Below are 15,289 nucleotides of genomic sequence, written 5' to 3'. Positions count from 1 at the left end.
TTTTGTGTGTGTGCGTGCCTGTATCTATGTGTGCGCGCGCGTTTGCACGTGCGTGTGTGCTTACGTGGGCATGTTTGTGCGCGTGATTGTATTGTGTGCGCGCGCATGTATTTCATACAGTCGGAAGAGTTTTGTTTTACATTGAAGAAACATATTGAAAGTTGGCGCACTGTTTGCCATGAAAATGATTTCTCCGTTTGCGTTTTCATATAGGAACTGTAGTATGAAACTTGCCATTCGTTGCCTAGCTACACGTTTAAAAAACTTCTAGTGAATGTATTACGAATTCGAACGCTTCCCTTTACCAAATTCCTACTTATTAGTTTTTTCTTTTTCCGCGAGATTACGTCGCTAATTTTGTCAAATATGTTGACGTTCGTCATACAAGCTCCAAGGCCACACGGCAGATATGAGAACAGACATGGCACTGGCGGATAGCGCGTCGCGACCTTGAAAGCCAGGGTCAGTATCAGGCCACACTAATATGCAGAAACATGCAGCGCTGCGCCTTCCGTCTTTGGCGTCTTTTGGCCAAAGGGTGCGCCGTTGCCTTCAATGCGAATCTTAAGGCCTCATGCGAATTTCTCTTTTTTTTTCGATGTTTTGATTTATGTTTCCTGTTTGCCGGTTGTGAATTGCTAGTGCGCCTGCGGCGGATCTTTCGGCAAGTATTTTACGAATGTGTCACTGCCTTAAGCATGTCGCATAAAAAGAGCAAAGATTGCAGGCGAAAGAGCGGTGTACCTGTGGAAATGTTCGATAGGTGACAAGAAGACGTTAGCAAAGAAAACGTCGCAAAAAGGAGCTCGCATAGCTTCGCCGCATCACTACCCTCCACTGCGGAGAAGCGTACGTAGTGTATTGTTGAGAAGATTGATAGTGGTGGATAGCAGATCTTGTACGGGTACACCCCTCGGCTTGCTCTGCTTGCCCTAATCCACGATCTGCCACCTAGATCATGTGTGATCCACTTTATCATAATATGAAGTCGTGAGGTCTCCGTTGGCCAAAATTATTCTATTCTTGGCCTGCAGAACGATCTCAAGCAATTCCTATCTGTGTTGCAGCAAAGCTTAAGTCAGCCATTATGCAACGCATATAATTGTAAAAAAGGATTGTGCCCATACCGCGTAGCTTCGTTCTTGCTAAAATTTTGCAGTAAAATACGTTTTTTATAGCCATCACCGTTGATTGTAACTGATGTCGTTGATACTTGCCTAGTTTGTTAAGAAAAAAAGAGCACTTTGTCTTCATCTGCACGTATAAGATCAACCCCGAACAATTATTGGAAGCGCATGCCGAAGGATATGCTGTGCCTTATTGCTTATGACAGAAACGACATAGGAGGCGTGTTTTAAACAATATTAGACATATAAATTCTTCTGTAACTGTTCTCAAGGCTTGTCAAGACAAAAAGTGCGAATTTGTTTGCCTGCGCTCTTCGCAGTTGGTAATGTCTGAAAATGCGAGTGAGTGATACAGAGATATTATTGTGCATGCACTGCATTGCTTAGGCTGTATTGTGAGAGTCTGCCGCCGCAGAATATTTGTTTCTCTTTCTTCTAGTTTGTGGATGTAGAGGAACCAATATGGGCACGCATTTCAACCGAAAATACAACAGTGTTATGCAAAGTCGATGTAAGAGTGGGCTCTCAAGAAGACAGTATTCAGTTTAATCGATCTTTTTACATGGGCTATCACAAGTAAGTGTTCCTTCGAATAAATATATAATTATGCGCACTAACCTTCATTTACGTGTCAGCTGGACAACGTACGCCTGCAACGGCACATTTTACGAGGGAAGCCAGCAGAATATGCGTGTTACAGGTGAGTGAAAGTGGAGCTTGTTATTTTACCTTGTAGCAAGAACGAATCTCCAAGTCAAAACACACTTGTAATTTTCGCATCTAGCAAGGATAAAGTTAGTGGTTTTAATTTCAGATCTCCACTCTGCACTAACCTAGAGACGTATTCATAAAGCCAAGAACATTGAATAATTATAAAGTAGCACAATATTGACAGACTTACGTCGTTTATTTTTTCCGGTCACTGCTTTTCAGCAGAAACTGTTACAAAGGTATGGGTCGGCACAAAACGCGCTTTCATGCATGAGAAGCTTCTTGGATGTCATCAACAATTTCGTATCAAAATAATATTGTCTAGTCGGTTATGCTGCGATGTACGATAAGTCATGTACAGAAAGACGAGGCACTTGTACCGTAGATCTAATTTCGACAAAACACAACTGTGCTTGCCTCTATTGTCCCGCCTTCAGTGTTGTTTCGCTGGGCGCAACTTTACCCAATGAATACTTCACTCTTTAACTAGCGCCCTTGGCAGTTCTTCACCGCCCCTCCAACCTGACATTATCAGCTTAAAAGTATTAGTGAGACATCATTGCGAAGAGAATGGCTGTTGCGGTTGGTGTAAAATTTGTAAGACGGAGAAAATTTTTTTTCCTGAAGCCGTCCTTCACTTCTATTGTTATTGTGACAGGCGCGCAAAATGCTATGTATATATGGACAATAACAGAGATTTCATGGAGCGGCTTAGTAACTCAGGGGTCCAATTGCAATGCATGCTCACTGACCTGGAGAGGCAAAGCAGAAGAGTGGGTCTAAAAATTAATCTTCAGCAAACTAAAGTAATGTTTAACAGTCTCGGAAAAGAACAGCAATTTACAATGGGTAGCGAGGCACTCGAAGTGGTAAGGGAATACATCTACTTAGGGCAGGTAGTGACGGCGGATCCGGATCATGAGACGGAAATATTCAGAAAAAGAATGGGCTGGGGTGCGTTTGGCAGGCATTCTCAGATCATGAACAGCAGGTTGTCATTATCCCTCAAGAGAAAAGTGTATAATAGCTGTACCTTACCAGTACTCACCTGCGGGGCAGAAACCTGGAGGCTTACGAAAAGGGTTCTACCTAAATTGAGGACGACCCAATGAGCTAGGGAAAGAAGAATGATGGGTGTAACGTTAAGGGCTAAGAAAAGAGCAGATTGGATGAGGGAACAAACGCGAGTTAAAGACATCTTAGTTGAAATCATGAAAAAGAAATGGGCATGGGCAGGACATGTAATGAAGAGGGAAGATAACCGATGGTCATTAAGGGTTACGGACTGGATTCCAAGGGAAGGGAAGCGCAGCAAGGGGCGGCAGAAAGTTAGCTGGGTGGATGAGATTAAGAAGTTTGTAGGGACGACATGGCCACAATCAGTACATGACCGGGGTTGTTGGAGAAGTATGGGAGAGGCCTTTGCCCTGCAGTGGGCGTAACCAGGCTGATGATGACGATGATCAATGGAGCGGCATTCTTCAAATTTTTCTCGAAACGCAGCTTACGAAGCAGGTTGTGCTTGCCCAGGTTAGATCACTCTCCGTCTTTCTACAGAGGGGCCGGAAGAAAGCGTACCGGTGGGCCACTGCAGATTTGAAGCAGTGTAGTCGTTTAGCGCGTTTTTTTTTGCACAGTACTTAAGGTTCACCCTTCATAATCATAGGGTGCGACACTACCGACTCACGCATTCGAAAAGAAAGACGGTTGTTGTTTAAGCGTTCCTCTAAACATCACCCGGGGGTAAGAATTATTCCGTAAGCACCAACTACGGTGTTTGGATAGTGCGTCGGAGTCGTAAGGTGTTTATGGCAAGCAGGCTTTCTTTCGAAGTTTAAGTTCTTGGAGCTCTTGGTAGGACGGCGGGACCATCCGTTTAGAAAATTGTACTCGTAACGTCAAAAAATATTGGCCTATTTTGGTTGGCCCATGAAGAAAGTTGCATTTTAATAGAGAGAGACGATGTGTTTGTAGAGTTGGGACTAGCGCACTATCGTATAGAGAAACAAGTATTGTCACTACAAGACTTTCACCTGTGCGCGAACGCTGTTAGCACTGCATAGGGATATACGCTTAAGCTGGAGCGCTAGTTGAAGTCCACGGCCTCTGAGTATACTGCAAGTTGCTTTATGACGCCGTTCATAAAATGGTCATACACTGCTGCGTGTGTCCATGAAGTCAACTCCACAGCTTTATAAAAACGGTTATTCTAGTTTTCATTTTCGAAATAAAACATTGCACCCATGAGTCCTGTTTCGCGCGCTCAATTTAGTACTGCTTGTTCGCAAAATATGCACCAATGAGCCCAACTAGCCAATTTATTCTCCTCTTAGTATGAAGAGTCAAGCTAAGCTGCTGATACTTCGCAAACATTACACTCACGTCTTACCCAGAATAGAGAAAAGAAAATAAAACTAGTGGAGAGTGCTGCCTTTAAGGTTTACTAGCGACAAGATAACCACTCTGCAAATGATGCCCCCAACTGCAGTATTATGAGAAACATCAGTGAGGTGAATATATTGTCGCGTGGTAGTGACGATGAAGAAAGCAGCAATACGGTGGAATACGAACTAGCTTTTATTGGGCGAACCTGTGCCCACAAAACAGGCTACACTTATAGCACAATGATAGCGGCGAACACGGTCGGCGATCGTCGGAAATCCTATCAGCGGGTCGGGCGCGTCGGCTTTTATAGAGCAGTCGTCGAATGTTCCAGACTAATCGTTCGGACCCGCGTGCCTTCCACAAAGTTCTGCACCATTCGCGTCAGATGATGAAATCAGATAACATAAGGTTCGGCGACAACAGACAGCGGATAGAAGCATCGATAACTTTCCAGAAACTTCGGATACATGCAGGCGCGTCCCACGCTGTGCGATTACATTTGTTAGGCGGCGAAACGTGGTTGCCCGATAAAGATAAGTACACGTGTCAATATGATGGCACGGAACTGTTCACACGAGTCTCCAAGCTGGGCTAACTCATATTTTGTTTCATGCTTCTCAACGCTCGATCTCAAAGAAGACCCATTGCACCAAGATAGATCTCAAAACAACAAATTGGCATAAACGCTCACCATAACCTTCATTATTTTCCTTGTATGTCAGTTTTGACCTTGAATGACTGTGACTTCGTGAATATAAGCATGCATCAAATAACACAAAGAACAGCGCATGCAAGTCTATCGAATGGAAATGTACGGAACAAATATACTTGCTTTAATCATAGCAATAAGCTAACAGGTGTTTCTGCTTTCATGGTCTGCCCGTTACGGCGTTCTCCGAATGAACAGAACACATGGTTACGGCGCAACCAGGAGTGGCTCCAGTCAGAGGAAGACAATTTGACGTGTAAAGGTGGAATTGGCCTTGACAGCCATCTTGTTTATGCATCGTTGTCTCTCCTGTAAATATTGTAAATACATCTTTATATCTGATTTCTGCAGTGTAAAAAATTGGCCGACGATTTCGCTTCTTGGTAATGCGATCTTTGAAAGCATCCGCTGCCTTACTCCAACAGGCAACGGCACACAGAACACGCAGTGCCGAACATAGGCGGTTCTGCGTTTCGGATTGGACAGCACATACCGCGATGCGCTGCTATCGAGCTGGCGCTCCGGGGACGCGCCATCCCGCCATATTATAGTGGGCCACCGCCCCGGAGAGGGGGGGGGGTTGAGATTAGCAGTTATTATGTAATCTTTCTACTGAGGGGGGATCAGGAAAGGGGTGGAGAAGGGTATTGAGTATAGGTCACACGTTACCTAACTCACAGAGAGGACTCAACTTGGCCGCACAAGGTTGGGTTGGAAAGTAGAACTGAAAGTAGAACTAAGGGGACGAAGCGCTATTACTGTTGTAACAATACCTTGATTTGGGCGAGTTGGTTTATCTTGACGGTTTTCATAAAAAAGGCGCTAAAGACGAAGACAGAGTCGAAGGGCCAGTCCTTAGCGCCAGTCCTGTCGTATATGTTCCTTCGACTTTGTCTTCGTCTTTAGCGCTTTTTTTTATGAAAACCGTCAAGCTATAACTGTCTTTGGAGTCACCGCAACGGCACTGCGCCAGGTTAAAGGATGTATAGGGCAAGAGTGGAGGCGGAAGGACAGCCAGGCGCAAGCACTGTCAGAGGTGACAAATGCCAATGAGGAACGCGTCCCGCAAACGGGGTAGCGAGAGACACTGCTGAGAGGCCTACAGCCACGCGACGCAGAGACGGAGGAGTGGAGAACCTTGGATGACGCACGAGGCGCGTGATCCACGAGCCTCGCGGTAGTGAGCGCGTTTATTGGTTTAGAGTCAATAAGTCCAGCACGCCACTCGCTTTGGTTTGAAATCGAGGAAACATACTGTTGCAAGACCCCCGGCTGAAGGGGTATCACACGTTATATAAAGCACATGAACTGTACACACAAGGTTCACATATGACGAGGGCTGTATGTACAAATTCTGAATGAAAATATTAGTTGCCTATGCTGAAGTCCACTTCCAGTTTTCTGCCTGGTGCGTTCCCGCTGTCGGTGAAAAAAGTCACAATATACTTTTTTCTTTTCGTTGATTGTGCTTGTTATCGATGTGTCTTGCATATCTCGAGAGAACAAAACTCTCGTATTTATCTGTATTGTCAATAAATTCTTATTCGCGCATCAAAGCGTACAAACCATTTTCTCTCTCGCAGACTTGTTCAAGGTACCATCTGTTATTTGTCCGATTTGTTGCTTGAATTGATGAATTGAAGTTTAGCGAAATAATAAAACGCACAAACGGAATGTCTGTGTGTTTTTTTGTTTTACATCGCACCCAAGCAAGAGAGTGTTCAATTCAGCTTCCTCTGCTTGTTCGCACGGTTGTGCAGTCACGTGCATAGGTACCGAAACTATGCCATTTTGCACCGTGTTCCAGTGCATGATCATGCTCTGCGATCCTCTTGTTACGCCTCAGTATTCGTGTAGTACTGAATTATACCGATAGTCAGGTGTCCTTGTGCACAGCGCGCAAAATCTTACGCTGCGGGAAACCAGAGATTCACAACAACTCGTGCGCAGCGCCGCAAAAAAGAAAGCAAGAAAATGAGGGCTGGGCCCGGGATGTATGCGTCACGCGATCCTCGAGGTCCGGTGTGGGAGAGCGCAGAGAAGGAATTTCGCTTGCGAAGGCTAGACGGGGCGAGTGGAGACAGTGTGTCGCTATGCAGTGGAGCTTGCCTCTTGAAATTATGGGTTCGCGGCACTGAAATATTTCTATCTTCGCTATTATTGAGCCCATTTGAAACATTTTTTTCGGCAGAACACTCCGCAGAGGACACATAACTTTCAGCGTATAACCAAACACTGCTATGGGGCTTGGTGAGGGTCCCTTTAGCGGTCGGCGTTTAGCATCTCCACTTCCGATTTGCCGCGTTTTAACAAAGCTTCTGCTTGTAATTAGGTGACTGCATGACGCTCCACCTGACAGCCCGTTGCTGTTCGGCCTGGCCAGCTTAGCGATGTTGGAGTTGCTCCTCTGAACCAGCAACACGGTTTCGGTGCTTCGCTTTAGCTGCTTCAGCCAAGCGAGCCTTACGGACTTCCGCTTATTCCGCCTGAGAGGTGGAACGCGAAATCAAGCGCCACTTGTTTTCCCAATGACTCCCAAAGTTTTAAGTCGCACCGCCCTCTCGTCCCTACACTCGGCCTATGTCAGCTCCTCTTCATCATTCCTGATATGCAGTTGTGTCGGGTAACACATTGTTATCTTCCTCTCGACTCTTTCCTCCTCTCCCGTTCTACGAGGTACCCGACGAACAACACCGGGTTTTCGTTTGCATAGTTGAAAAGTGCCAACGAATTAAAATCAGTTGTTCTTCGTCCTTGCGGTCGGGCTGCTCGGTTTTGTTTCGCTCGCGGGTTAGAAGAATATTATCGCGTTGTATTTGTGGACATAGTGTAGTTAGCTCTAGCAACCCTTCTCATTGTGAATTCCTGTGCCAGATCTGCTTCTGCAACTCTCAAAACGCTTCTCGCGATAATATTTGACATTCCTCTCATGGGTCCTGTTTTGTGTGCTGAGTATAACACTTTTTTTCGCAAAATATGGATTTGCATTCTTGCTGTGATATTGCATATGTTTAAATTCAAGTGTCCTCACTGGCAGATGACAAACCTAAGGCTCTCTGTGAAAGCCGGAAATTTAGGTCATAGAACACTGCTCGATAAGTGTAGTTTCAATGCGTGTTTTAGGAAGCATTGTTGTTTTGAAATCGTTGCTTGTTTCAGTGATGTTTTGCATTTACCATTTTCTTATTGACTATCTCCTATTCTTACACTTATCGCTATTTTAAATGAAGTCGTAAACAACTTTAGGAAAGAAGTATTGCAAAAGTTCAAACGTACAGTCAGTGAAAAGGCCAAAGAAGGCCATGTAGCCTTTTTGCGGGCACTGTGCTGAGTAGAGCTATCTTAAAGCAAATCGTTGGCCGCATTGTTTCAGGCAAGACATTCAAGAGATTGTTCCAAGTCTCCCTAACAATACAGATTCGGTCTCTATGTTTCAAAAATGAGTAAATGACGGCCAAAATCGGTAACCACACTAGTAGCGGCTTGTTGAAGTGTTCAATAAAGTATGTACTCTTTCCACGTCCCAATAGGAAAGTAATGCTTTTTATATCGTTCTAAGACATGGACAGCTTGGCAATGCAAACCTATAGAAAACTGCATCGTCTACGAACAAAAGGAACAATAATTTGTGTGTAACAGTGTTCACATCAAAGCATAGTTTCTGAACTAACAAAAGTGGCATTTTCGTGCACAACAAGTAAGCTTAGATGCGGTAATATTTCGCTCACGCGACAGCTGATTTATGTTTGCTCTGCATAAACAGAACGTGGAGACTACATTGAGACATTGTTGTACACTGGAGAAAACCGTACTTGTGGTGTCTTTACGGTGCAACCAGCCGCCTCGGGTAAGTGTCCCGGACGCTCTTTGGTATTTGAGTAAGTACACTCTTGTAACTTCGAAAAGCAGAATTTCAGCTGCAGAGCAGTTACTATAACCTAATACTCTCGAAAGCTTAATTGACGTTCTATACAGACCGTTTCGCACACGTTCTTATACTTTCGCAAACTCATTTTGAAAATATTCATTTTAGCCGTTTTCTTTGCATAAAGCCTTTTTTGTGGTACTCTACATCGTTCAAGTTGCAAGAAAAATTTCCGTGAGATGCAGCAATTTTATTGTGACTTACCAATTTGAAGAACAGCTTATTAGCAAATGTCTGAGGGAATCATTGTGCAGAGAACATCACATTCAGCTCCCAACTAGAAGGACCGATTCACGTGAGCTTTTAGTAATGCGTCAGCATTGTTTTGCCGATTGCCACAGCAAATGTGTCCTTCACGCAAGCATTCTAACGCTTTGCATCTTTAGAAGAATGCGTGATTTGCGAAGTTAAGAAATTTTATCGCTAGAATAGTGTAAATTTAGATTGCTGCTACTTTTATCCGCGATAAGGAACAACTGCAACAAAAAAAGTCGAAGTTGTGCCCATTTTGTATTCCAGTACAATTTTTGTACGGAAGTGGCACAGAATGAACTGTGTATTAGGTGCCTCTAGAAGCTCGGTTTCGGGGCACGCCGTGTTATGCCCTACTGTAAATTATTTGCTGTCACAGATCGATACCTCAACTTTTATTTCATTCAGGCGCTTCCACAAATACACCAACTTGTGTTTATATTATACTGCGATATCAGCTGTGTCAAAACTCCAGGTGAATTTCCACCGTGGGCGTCGCCGCCACAGTGATATGGTGGATGTATAAAATTCTAGCTATAACTAAATAAAAAAAAACCTAACTGAAGTCTGACGGCTGGATTTCGACGAATTACCTCTTTCTGAAAAGTTCGATACTTTAACCACAGAGCCACGAGCGCTTGCCTAAGCAGGTGAAATAGAGTATCCTTAATAATTTTCCACATGCAAGATAAGTTCTGTAGCTGTCATGGTGGCTGGCACTTCTACCAAGAAGGCCATGCCTCGATGGCTGCGTCACGACAATATGCCGCAGCCGCTTATAAGGGTTATGCACTGAGTTTGAACTGGGAGGCGGCGACAGCATTGCCGGGGCAGCCGGGCCATCTTTAAAGTCGCGGAGCGTCGCAAATGTGCCAGTGATCTTCCATCTCATCTCTATTTTTAGGCCTCCCGTTCTCCATGCGGACTTAACCAGTCGCTGGGATATCATAAGGGGCGTTTCAGTGTTCCGTGAGCAGTCCTGTTGGTATTTATTTATTTATTGAACAGAGACCTACGTACATTGTTTGCGCATCCGGACAGACTACGCGCCGTTTCCATGCGTCAACTCAGCTTCGGTGTCATGGTGAACTGTGCTGTGTTTGGCTGGAGAAATCACACAAGAATGAAGCCCGACAATAGGAACGTTGCCCAGATTGGGTCCTCGATACCTGGCTATCTCTCTATTTCCCTACAGCCTCAATGCAAAAGAGCACAGCCGCTATGTACGATTTTGCCCCAGCAAGGCCTGCCTTGCAGGTGTAGTGTGCAGTCAGCCCTTCACCTTCTTCTTTTACGAGACACGATGGTGTGAGTGGCTGTTCATTGAATGATTGTGATTTACGAACCTGGGAGGGCAAAAGAAAAATATCTGTTTTCAGTTCAGTTCAGTTCAGTTTATTTGCATACATGGTTACAAACGTTGCTGAAAATAGTCTGGGCACTTAGCAACAGAGCTAGTTCTGGGCCCATCCAAATGAATACAAATCACCATTACAACTCAGGTTAACAGGTTGTATGATTTGTAAGTAAATATTACGCTAACATTGCTGCTAACAGGACATAAATAAATTTGTTATAGCACAAGACGAAAAATAACAATAGAAAAATTCGTTAATATTACACTATTGAAAAATACTCATCATAAACTATATCTTCCTCAAGAACATACAAAAATCTTGGGCCCTCTTCTATTGTTTTCAGAAGGTTATTCCATATTCTTGTTCCAAGGTAGGCTAACCTGTGCCTACAGTACAAATTGCTTACAGGTGGCAAGTTAAAACTTCTGGTCAATTGTATCCTGGTTTGTCTGCGTGGTGTAATGAAAATGGTACATGTAAGGGGGTTGTTGTCCGAAAGTAAGGCAGGAACTAAGCACGCTGTTTTGAAGCCGTGAACAATGGGGAAGTTTTTTTTTACTAGTGGTTCTCAGTGTTCCGTATCACTTAGAGAAGGACATAATTAGCAGTGCTCTTTTCTGCAGCTTGATCACATGATCTGGGTAAGTTGACTAGGTATGCCCCCATGTCTCAACAAAATAGGTTAAATGACTATGGAAAATTTTAAATGATATCATACGTAGTGTACGCGGGGGAGAATGCTGACGCGCCTGATATAAAATAAGGCATGCATGACTGAGTCGGCTTCAAACATTTTATATGTGTCCCCTTTGATGAAGCTTTGAATCCAAAGTTATACTCAGATATTTCGCCAGATTTCCCCAAATATGTGGTCACTTGCTGCGAAATAAAACACAGTTGTAAATCTCGCTCAAGTGTTTTAGACTCATCTCCGCCCTCGCCTTGTGCTCGAAAACCGGCCGTCTAACATGCTCTATGAACTCTTTCATCAATCTATACGTTCTTGAATTCGTCCGTAATTAAACGTGAACAGCAGTCAAGTTGAATTGTGAAAGTGGTCATTTATACTCTAACGGGACCTCTATGCGGTTTGCTATGTAACTCTGCGACGCAAACCAGTGTGTCAAGCTCTGAAAGCGCCATGCCAAGTTGTAACATTCCCGAAGTGACCAACTGTGCTGACCACCTGTGGTGTCTATATGCAGCTCCAGATAAAGCGACACCATCAGTGTTGGATATTCTTTTCTTTCATCACTTGGGCCACTTTTCTGCATGCAGGGTAGTAAACCGGAAGCGCGTTGGCTTGAACTCCCTGGCAGTTATTTGTTGGTATTTTTCTCTAAAGGGAGCGATACTATCGAACGCTTACAATAGAAACCATAACGAGACAAGAAATTCTGCTTAGATGGGAAAACATGTGATTGGTACGACATATGTGTAATGATTACAAGAAGGTAAAAAGTATGTAATTTTGCAAGGCTATGCATACTTTCAAAGTTTAGAAGCACAGAAAGATAGTATATCTGGATACATATCAACTCCTTTGTTTTGGCGATCACGTACTCTAAGCAGAAAACATACCTAACTGTACTCCAGCTTGAAGTCAGCTTAGGCAAGCATTCAAGAATGACAGGTTGGGAGTGGCTGGTCTAATACGATCTTTGTTGGTCTTTTTTGCACACAGCACATTCTGCAAAATCTTCAGTGCGCAAGGTATTTTCTCTTTCTATTTTGTAGTGGAAATATATGTCTACTAACATAGCTTGGGCACGGACCACGGCATATTCGTAAGTGACCGCGTTCTTAGTTAGCGTCTCCAGACAGGTGATGAGAAGCACTCGCGAATTGATAAGCTGAAATGTTTTAGTTAAATGTAATGTTAGGCCAATTCTTCAAATTATCATTAAATCACACAATGATTAAAGTATGCCTAAAATATTACTGTCGTAATTTTTTTGCCCAATAGGCTCTACTGAATGGCACGAGCTTCGGATTAGAAACTCTTCAATAACAAGAAGGACTGATCCGCAATGCACTGAAAATTTCAATAAAGTGGCTGGATCTCAACGAAGTCGTAGGATGTTCAGAAGGCACTGCTTGCACATGCTGAAAATTGGCAACGCCACATATAGCCGCTGGGAGCTGCAGTAGAAGACCTCGAAGATTTTTACAGCGTCCACCACACAGTATTGTTTCCGTTTCATTTCACATGCGTTTTCTTAACAGAAAAATTAAATAAGCTGAGTTTACACATGCGCGAAATAAAGAATGGAGTGCTTCTGTGCGCTGCCTGTAATGTCAATCTAAGAAAGCGGATTGTCCCATACGAATCACTGAGCTCATAGCACGTTTTTACCCATATTTCGGCACTGTTTGAGGTGCACAATTTTTGCTTGGGCTCTTTGGTATTCATGCAACCACGGGGTCCACTTACACCACATACTGTTACCCTCAATAAAACCATAAATTATAAATTGCCCCCCCCCCCACTCCAAAGTATTTCTTATTCCATGAAGAGATCGTTCCGGTTTGAAGGCTTGAGAATTTCACAACGTTTACCGGATTGGTGAAAATGCCTAAACTACTTAGCGAACCAGTTCAGTGTTAATAATAGGAACCTAAGTTCTTTTTTTATTTGCTGACAAGTGAGCAGTATCCGAAATCCTAGATCATGGTTGATGTTAATGGGATGATTCATTCCTTGCTAACTCATTCGAGGAGAGGCAGCTTTGTACACGGTGTAACAAAACGTTAGTAGCCACTGTTAATTGAACATACACACATCCATATATATATATATATATATATATATATATATATATATATATATATATATATATATATATATATATATATATATATATATATATATATATATATATATATATATATATATATATATATATATATATATATATAGGAATGATAGCCCCCCAGAGTGAATCTAGATAAACCAATGAAAGTGGAGACTTGTCGAAAGATAAACTGCGTCTCGGTACCATTTGTGCTTTCACTTTGGTGTTTCGCCAGAGCTCGTGAAGATACCGAGTTTCGCCAAACACGGCATGTCCTGCATAGCACCCCTGCAGCAGGTGTAATCTTTCACATGCAAAGCCAGGTTGCTCCCTGGGCCCGATCGCGGCGTGTGTTCTTGTTGTCCGAGGCGGTCGTCTAAACAATGCCCCGTCAGGCCGATATAGACTTTTCCACAAGACGTAGGCATTGCACAAACCACCTGGCCCATTTTATGAACTCAACATTAGCACATCTATTACAGTAAGCAAATTCTTTATATTGATTTCTGCTATGACTACCGGTCCATAGGTAAGCTCTTCCGAGCCAATTCCGCCTTCTTTCCCACGTGCCACAAATGCATATGAGTTCCTTATATGTTTTATTTATCCTTTCCCGGTTCATACCTCAACTAAGGGGCTTTTCTTTTCTTCACGAAGTGGGTCTTCTGAGCCTTTGCAATCCAAAATTCTCTATACCAGGCGCTTCAAAATGCGTAGATGCATTTCAGTCAATTTAAAGGCTTCGCCTTTCTGCTTGGTTAAAATTTCCACACAGTTGTCCCCCTTTCGATTACCTTGCATATTTATGTAACAAGTTTTTGTCTATCTGCACCTAAGCTTTGTACGTCGTTTCCTAAGTTTCTGTTATTTTATTTGGCTCCTGTAGCTATATTAAATACCCAATATTCCTTACGGAGTGCATAGGCCCTGCTTAAAGAAAAGCTAATGTATAGGCCGCAAATCCAAGTCACACGAGTCCCCCCTTCACAGAGCTAAAATGCTTCCTGTCACGAATAAACGAGCCACCGCGGCCCCCTCGGCGCCCTTCCCGTCAGATATCAATGACTGTGAAATTTATTGTTTTAGCTAGCCTTTAAATCTCCATGTTTACACAAACACAGCCATTTCAGTCACTCCCTTACCTTGAAACATCTGGCACCTTTCGCGCTCCGACGTGCGCCTCCACGAAAAGTTTGCCGATATGCCTATTCTCTTTAGTCATTTTATTTTTGATCGAGGTAGCGTTCGCGTCGATCCTGCGCTCGCCTCAAAGCGCTCAACACTGCGGGGCATCATGATGGCCCTTCAATTTCTTTTCTCCATTAGCTAGAGTCTCTTCTGCTGCCTTCCTGTGCTTTCGCTCGTTACTGATTTCGTTTTCTAGGCTCTCGACTTCACTCTTTAGCTTATCTGACTCCCGTTGCAGAGTGTCTTGTCGCGGCCCCAGGACCACACAACCTATAGACAAATCCCGCGTCGTCTGCCCAGGCTACCTACTTAAACCGGGTTTGTTCTAATGAGTAAGTACTCTTACACTCCATACAACGCACGATAAGGCCCCTCCTTCAAGCCATTATCCTGTACAAATGGCGGCTTCGAAAACTAACGATACTGGTAGAAAATAGTGTGCTACCTACATCGACCAAACAGAACACAAAAGACAAGCTTAAGGGTATGAAGAGGGTGGCTACTTGTTTAACCTCACCCCTCTAAAGACCAATTATGCCAGAAAGAAAGTAAAATATTACGGCTGAAACCATCTTTAATGATTATCTAAGTTCATTTGAGGCATTTCTCCTTTAGATGTGGTTGCAAAGCCCGAACGAACTCGCGTTGTGCTTGAGAAACGCTCACTCGAGGACCGCCACATTCACAAGTGGCGACAACCTTCACCAACTTGACCACTTGTGACTAGAACCACAGGCGGTGAGAGGCACTACACGCGGCACCCAATTCCTCTTCGACGAAGTGCTTTGAAAGTACGGGTCTGCGTCGCGCAAGTGGTGGTCCTCCCATCGGCACCGTTT

General features: G+C 43.7%; 1 protein-coding gene across 4 annotated transcripts; it reads left to right on the top strand.

Annotated features, from left to right (window-relative positions):
- The first annotated feature begins 1,545 nt into the window (after nt 1–1,545).
- On the top strand, nt 1,546–12,749 carry LOC142587769 (uncharacterized). Of its 4 annotated transcripts, none has more exons than XR_012829620.1 (5): nt 1,546–1,703; nt 1,763–1,827; nt 8,696–8,779; nt 12,152–12,254; nt 12,434–12,749. XR_012829620.1 is itself a non-coding variant. In XM_075699008.1 (5 exons), exons 1-5 carry the CDS (start codon nt 1,690–1,692, stop codon nt 12,476–12,478), a joined length of 237 nt encoding a protein of 78 aa, XP_075555123.1. In that variant the 5' UTR covers nt 1,546–1,689; the 3' UTR covers nt 12,479–12,749. The 4 variants fall into 4 exon arrangements, 3 of the variants coding, with proteins under 3 accessions (XP_075555123.1, XP_075555122.1, XP_075555125.1); XM_075699008.1 differs by having other exon boundaries at nt 12,152–12,180; XM_075699007.1 differs by lacking the exon at nt 12,152–12,254.
- The last annotated feature ends 2,540 nt before the right edge of the window (nt 12,750–15,289 follow it).

The sequence above is a fragment of the Dermacentor variabilis genome, chromosome 7, assembly GCF_050947875.1.
Source record: "Dermacentor variabilis isolate Ectoservices chromosome 7, ASM5094787v1, whole genome shotgun sequence".
NCBI lineage: Eukaryota > Metazoa > Arthropoda > Arachnida > Ixodida > Ixodidae > Dermacentor > Dermacentor variabilis.
The sequence above is the reverse complement of the archived record's forward strand: the minus strand, read 5'-3'. Positions and strand labels throughout refer to the sequence as shown.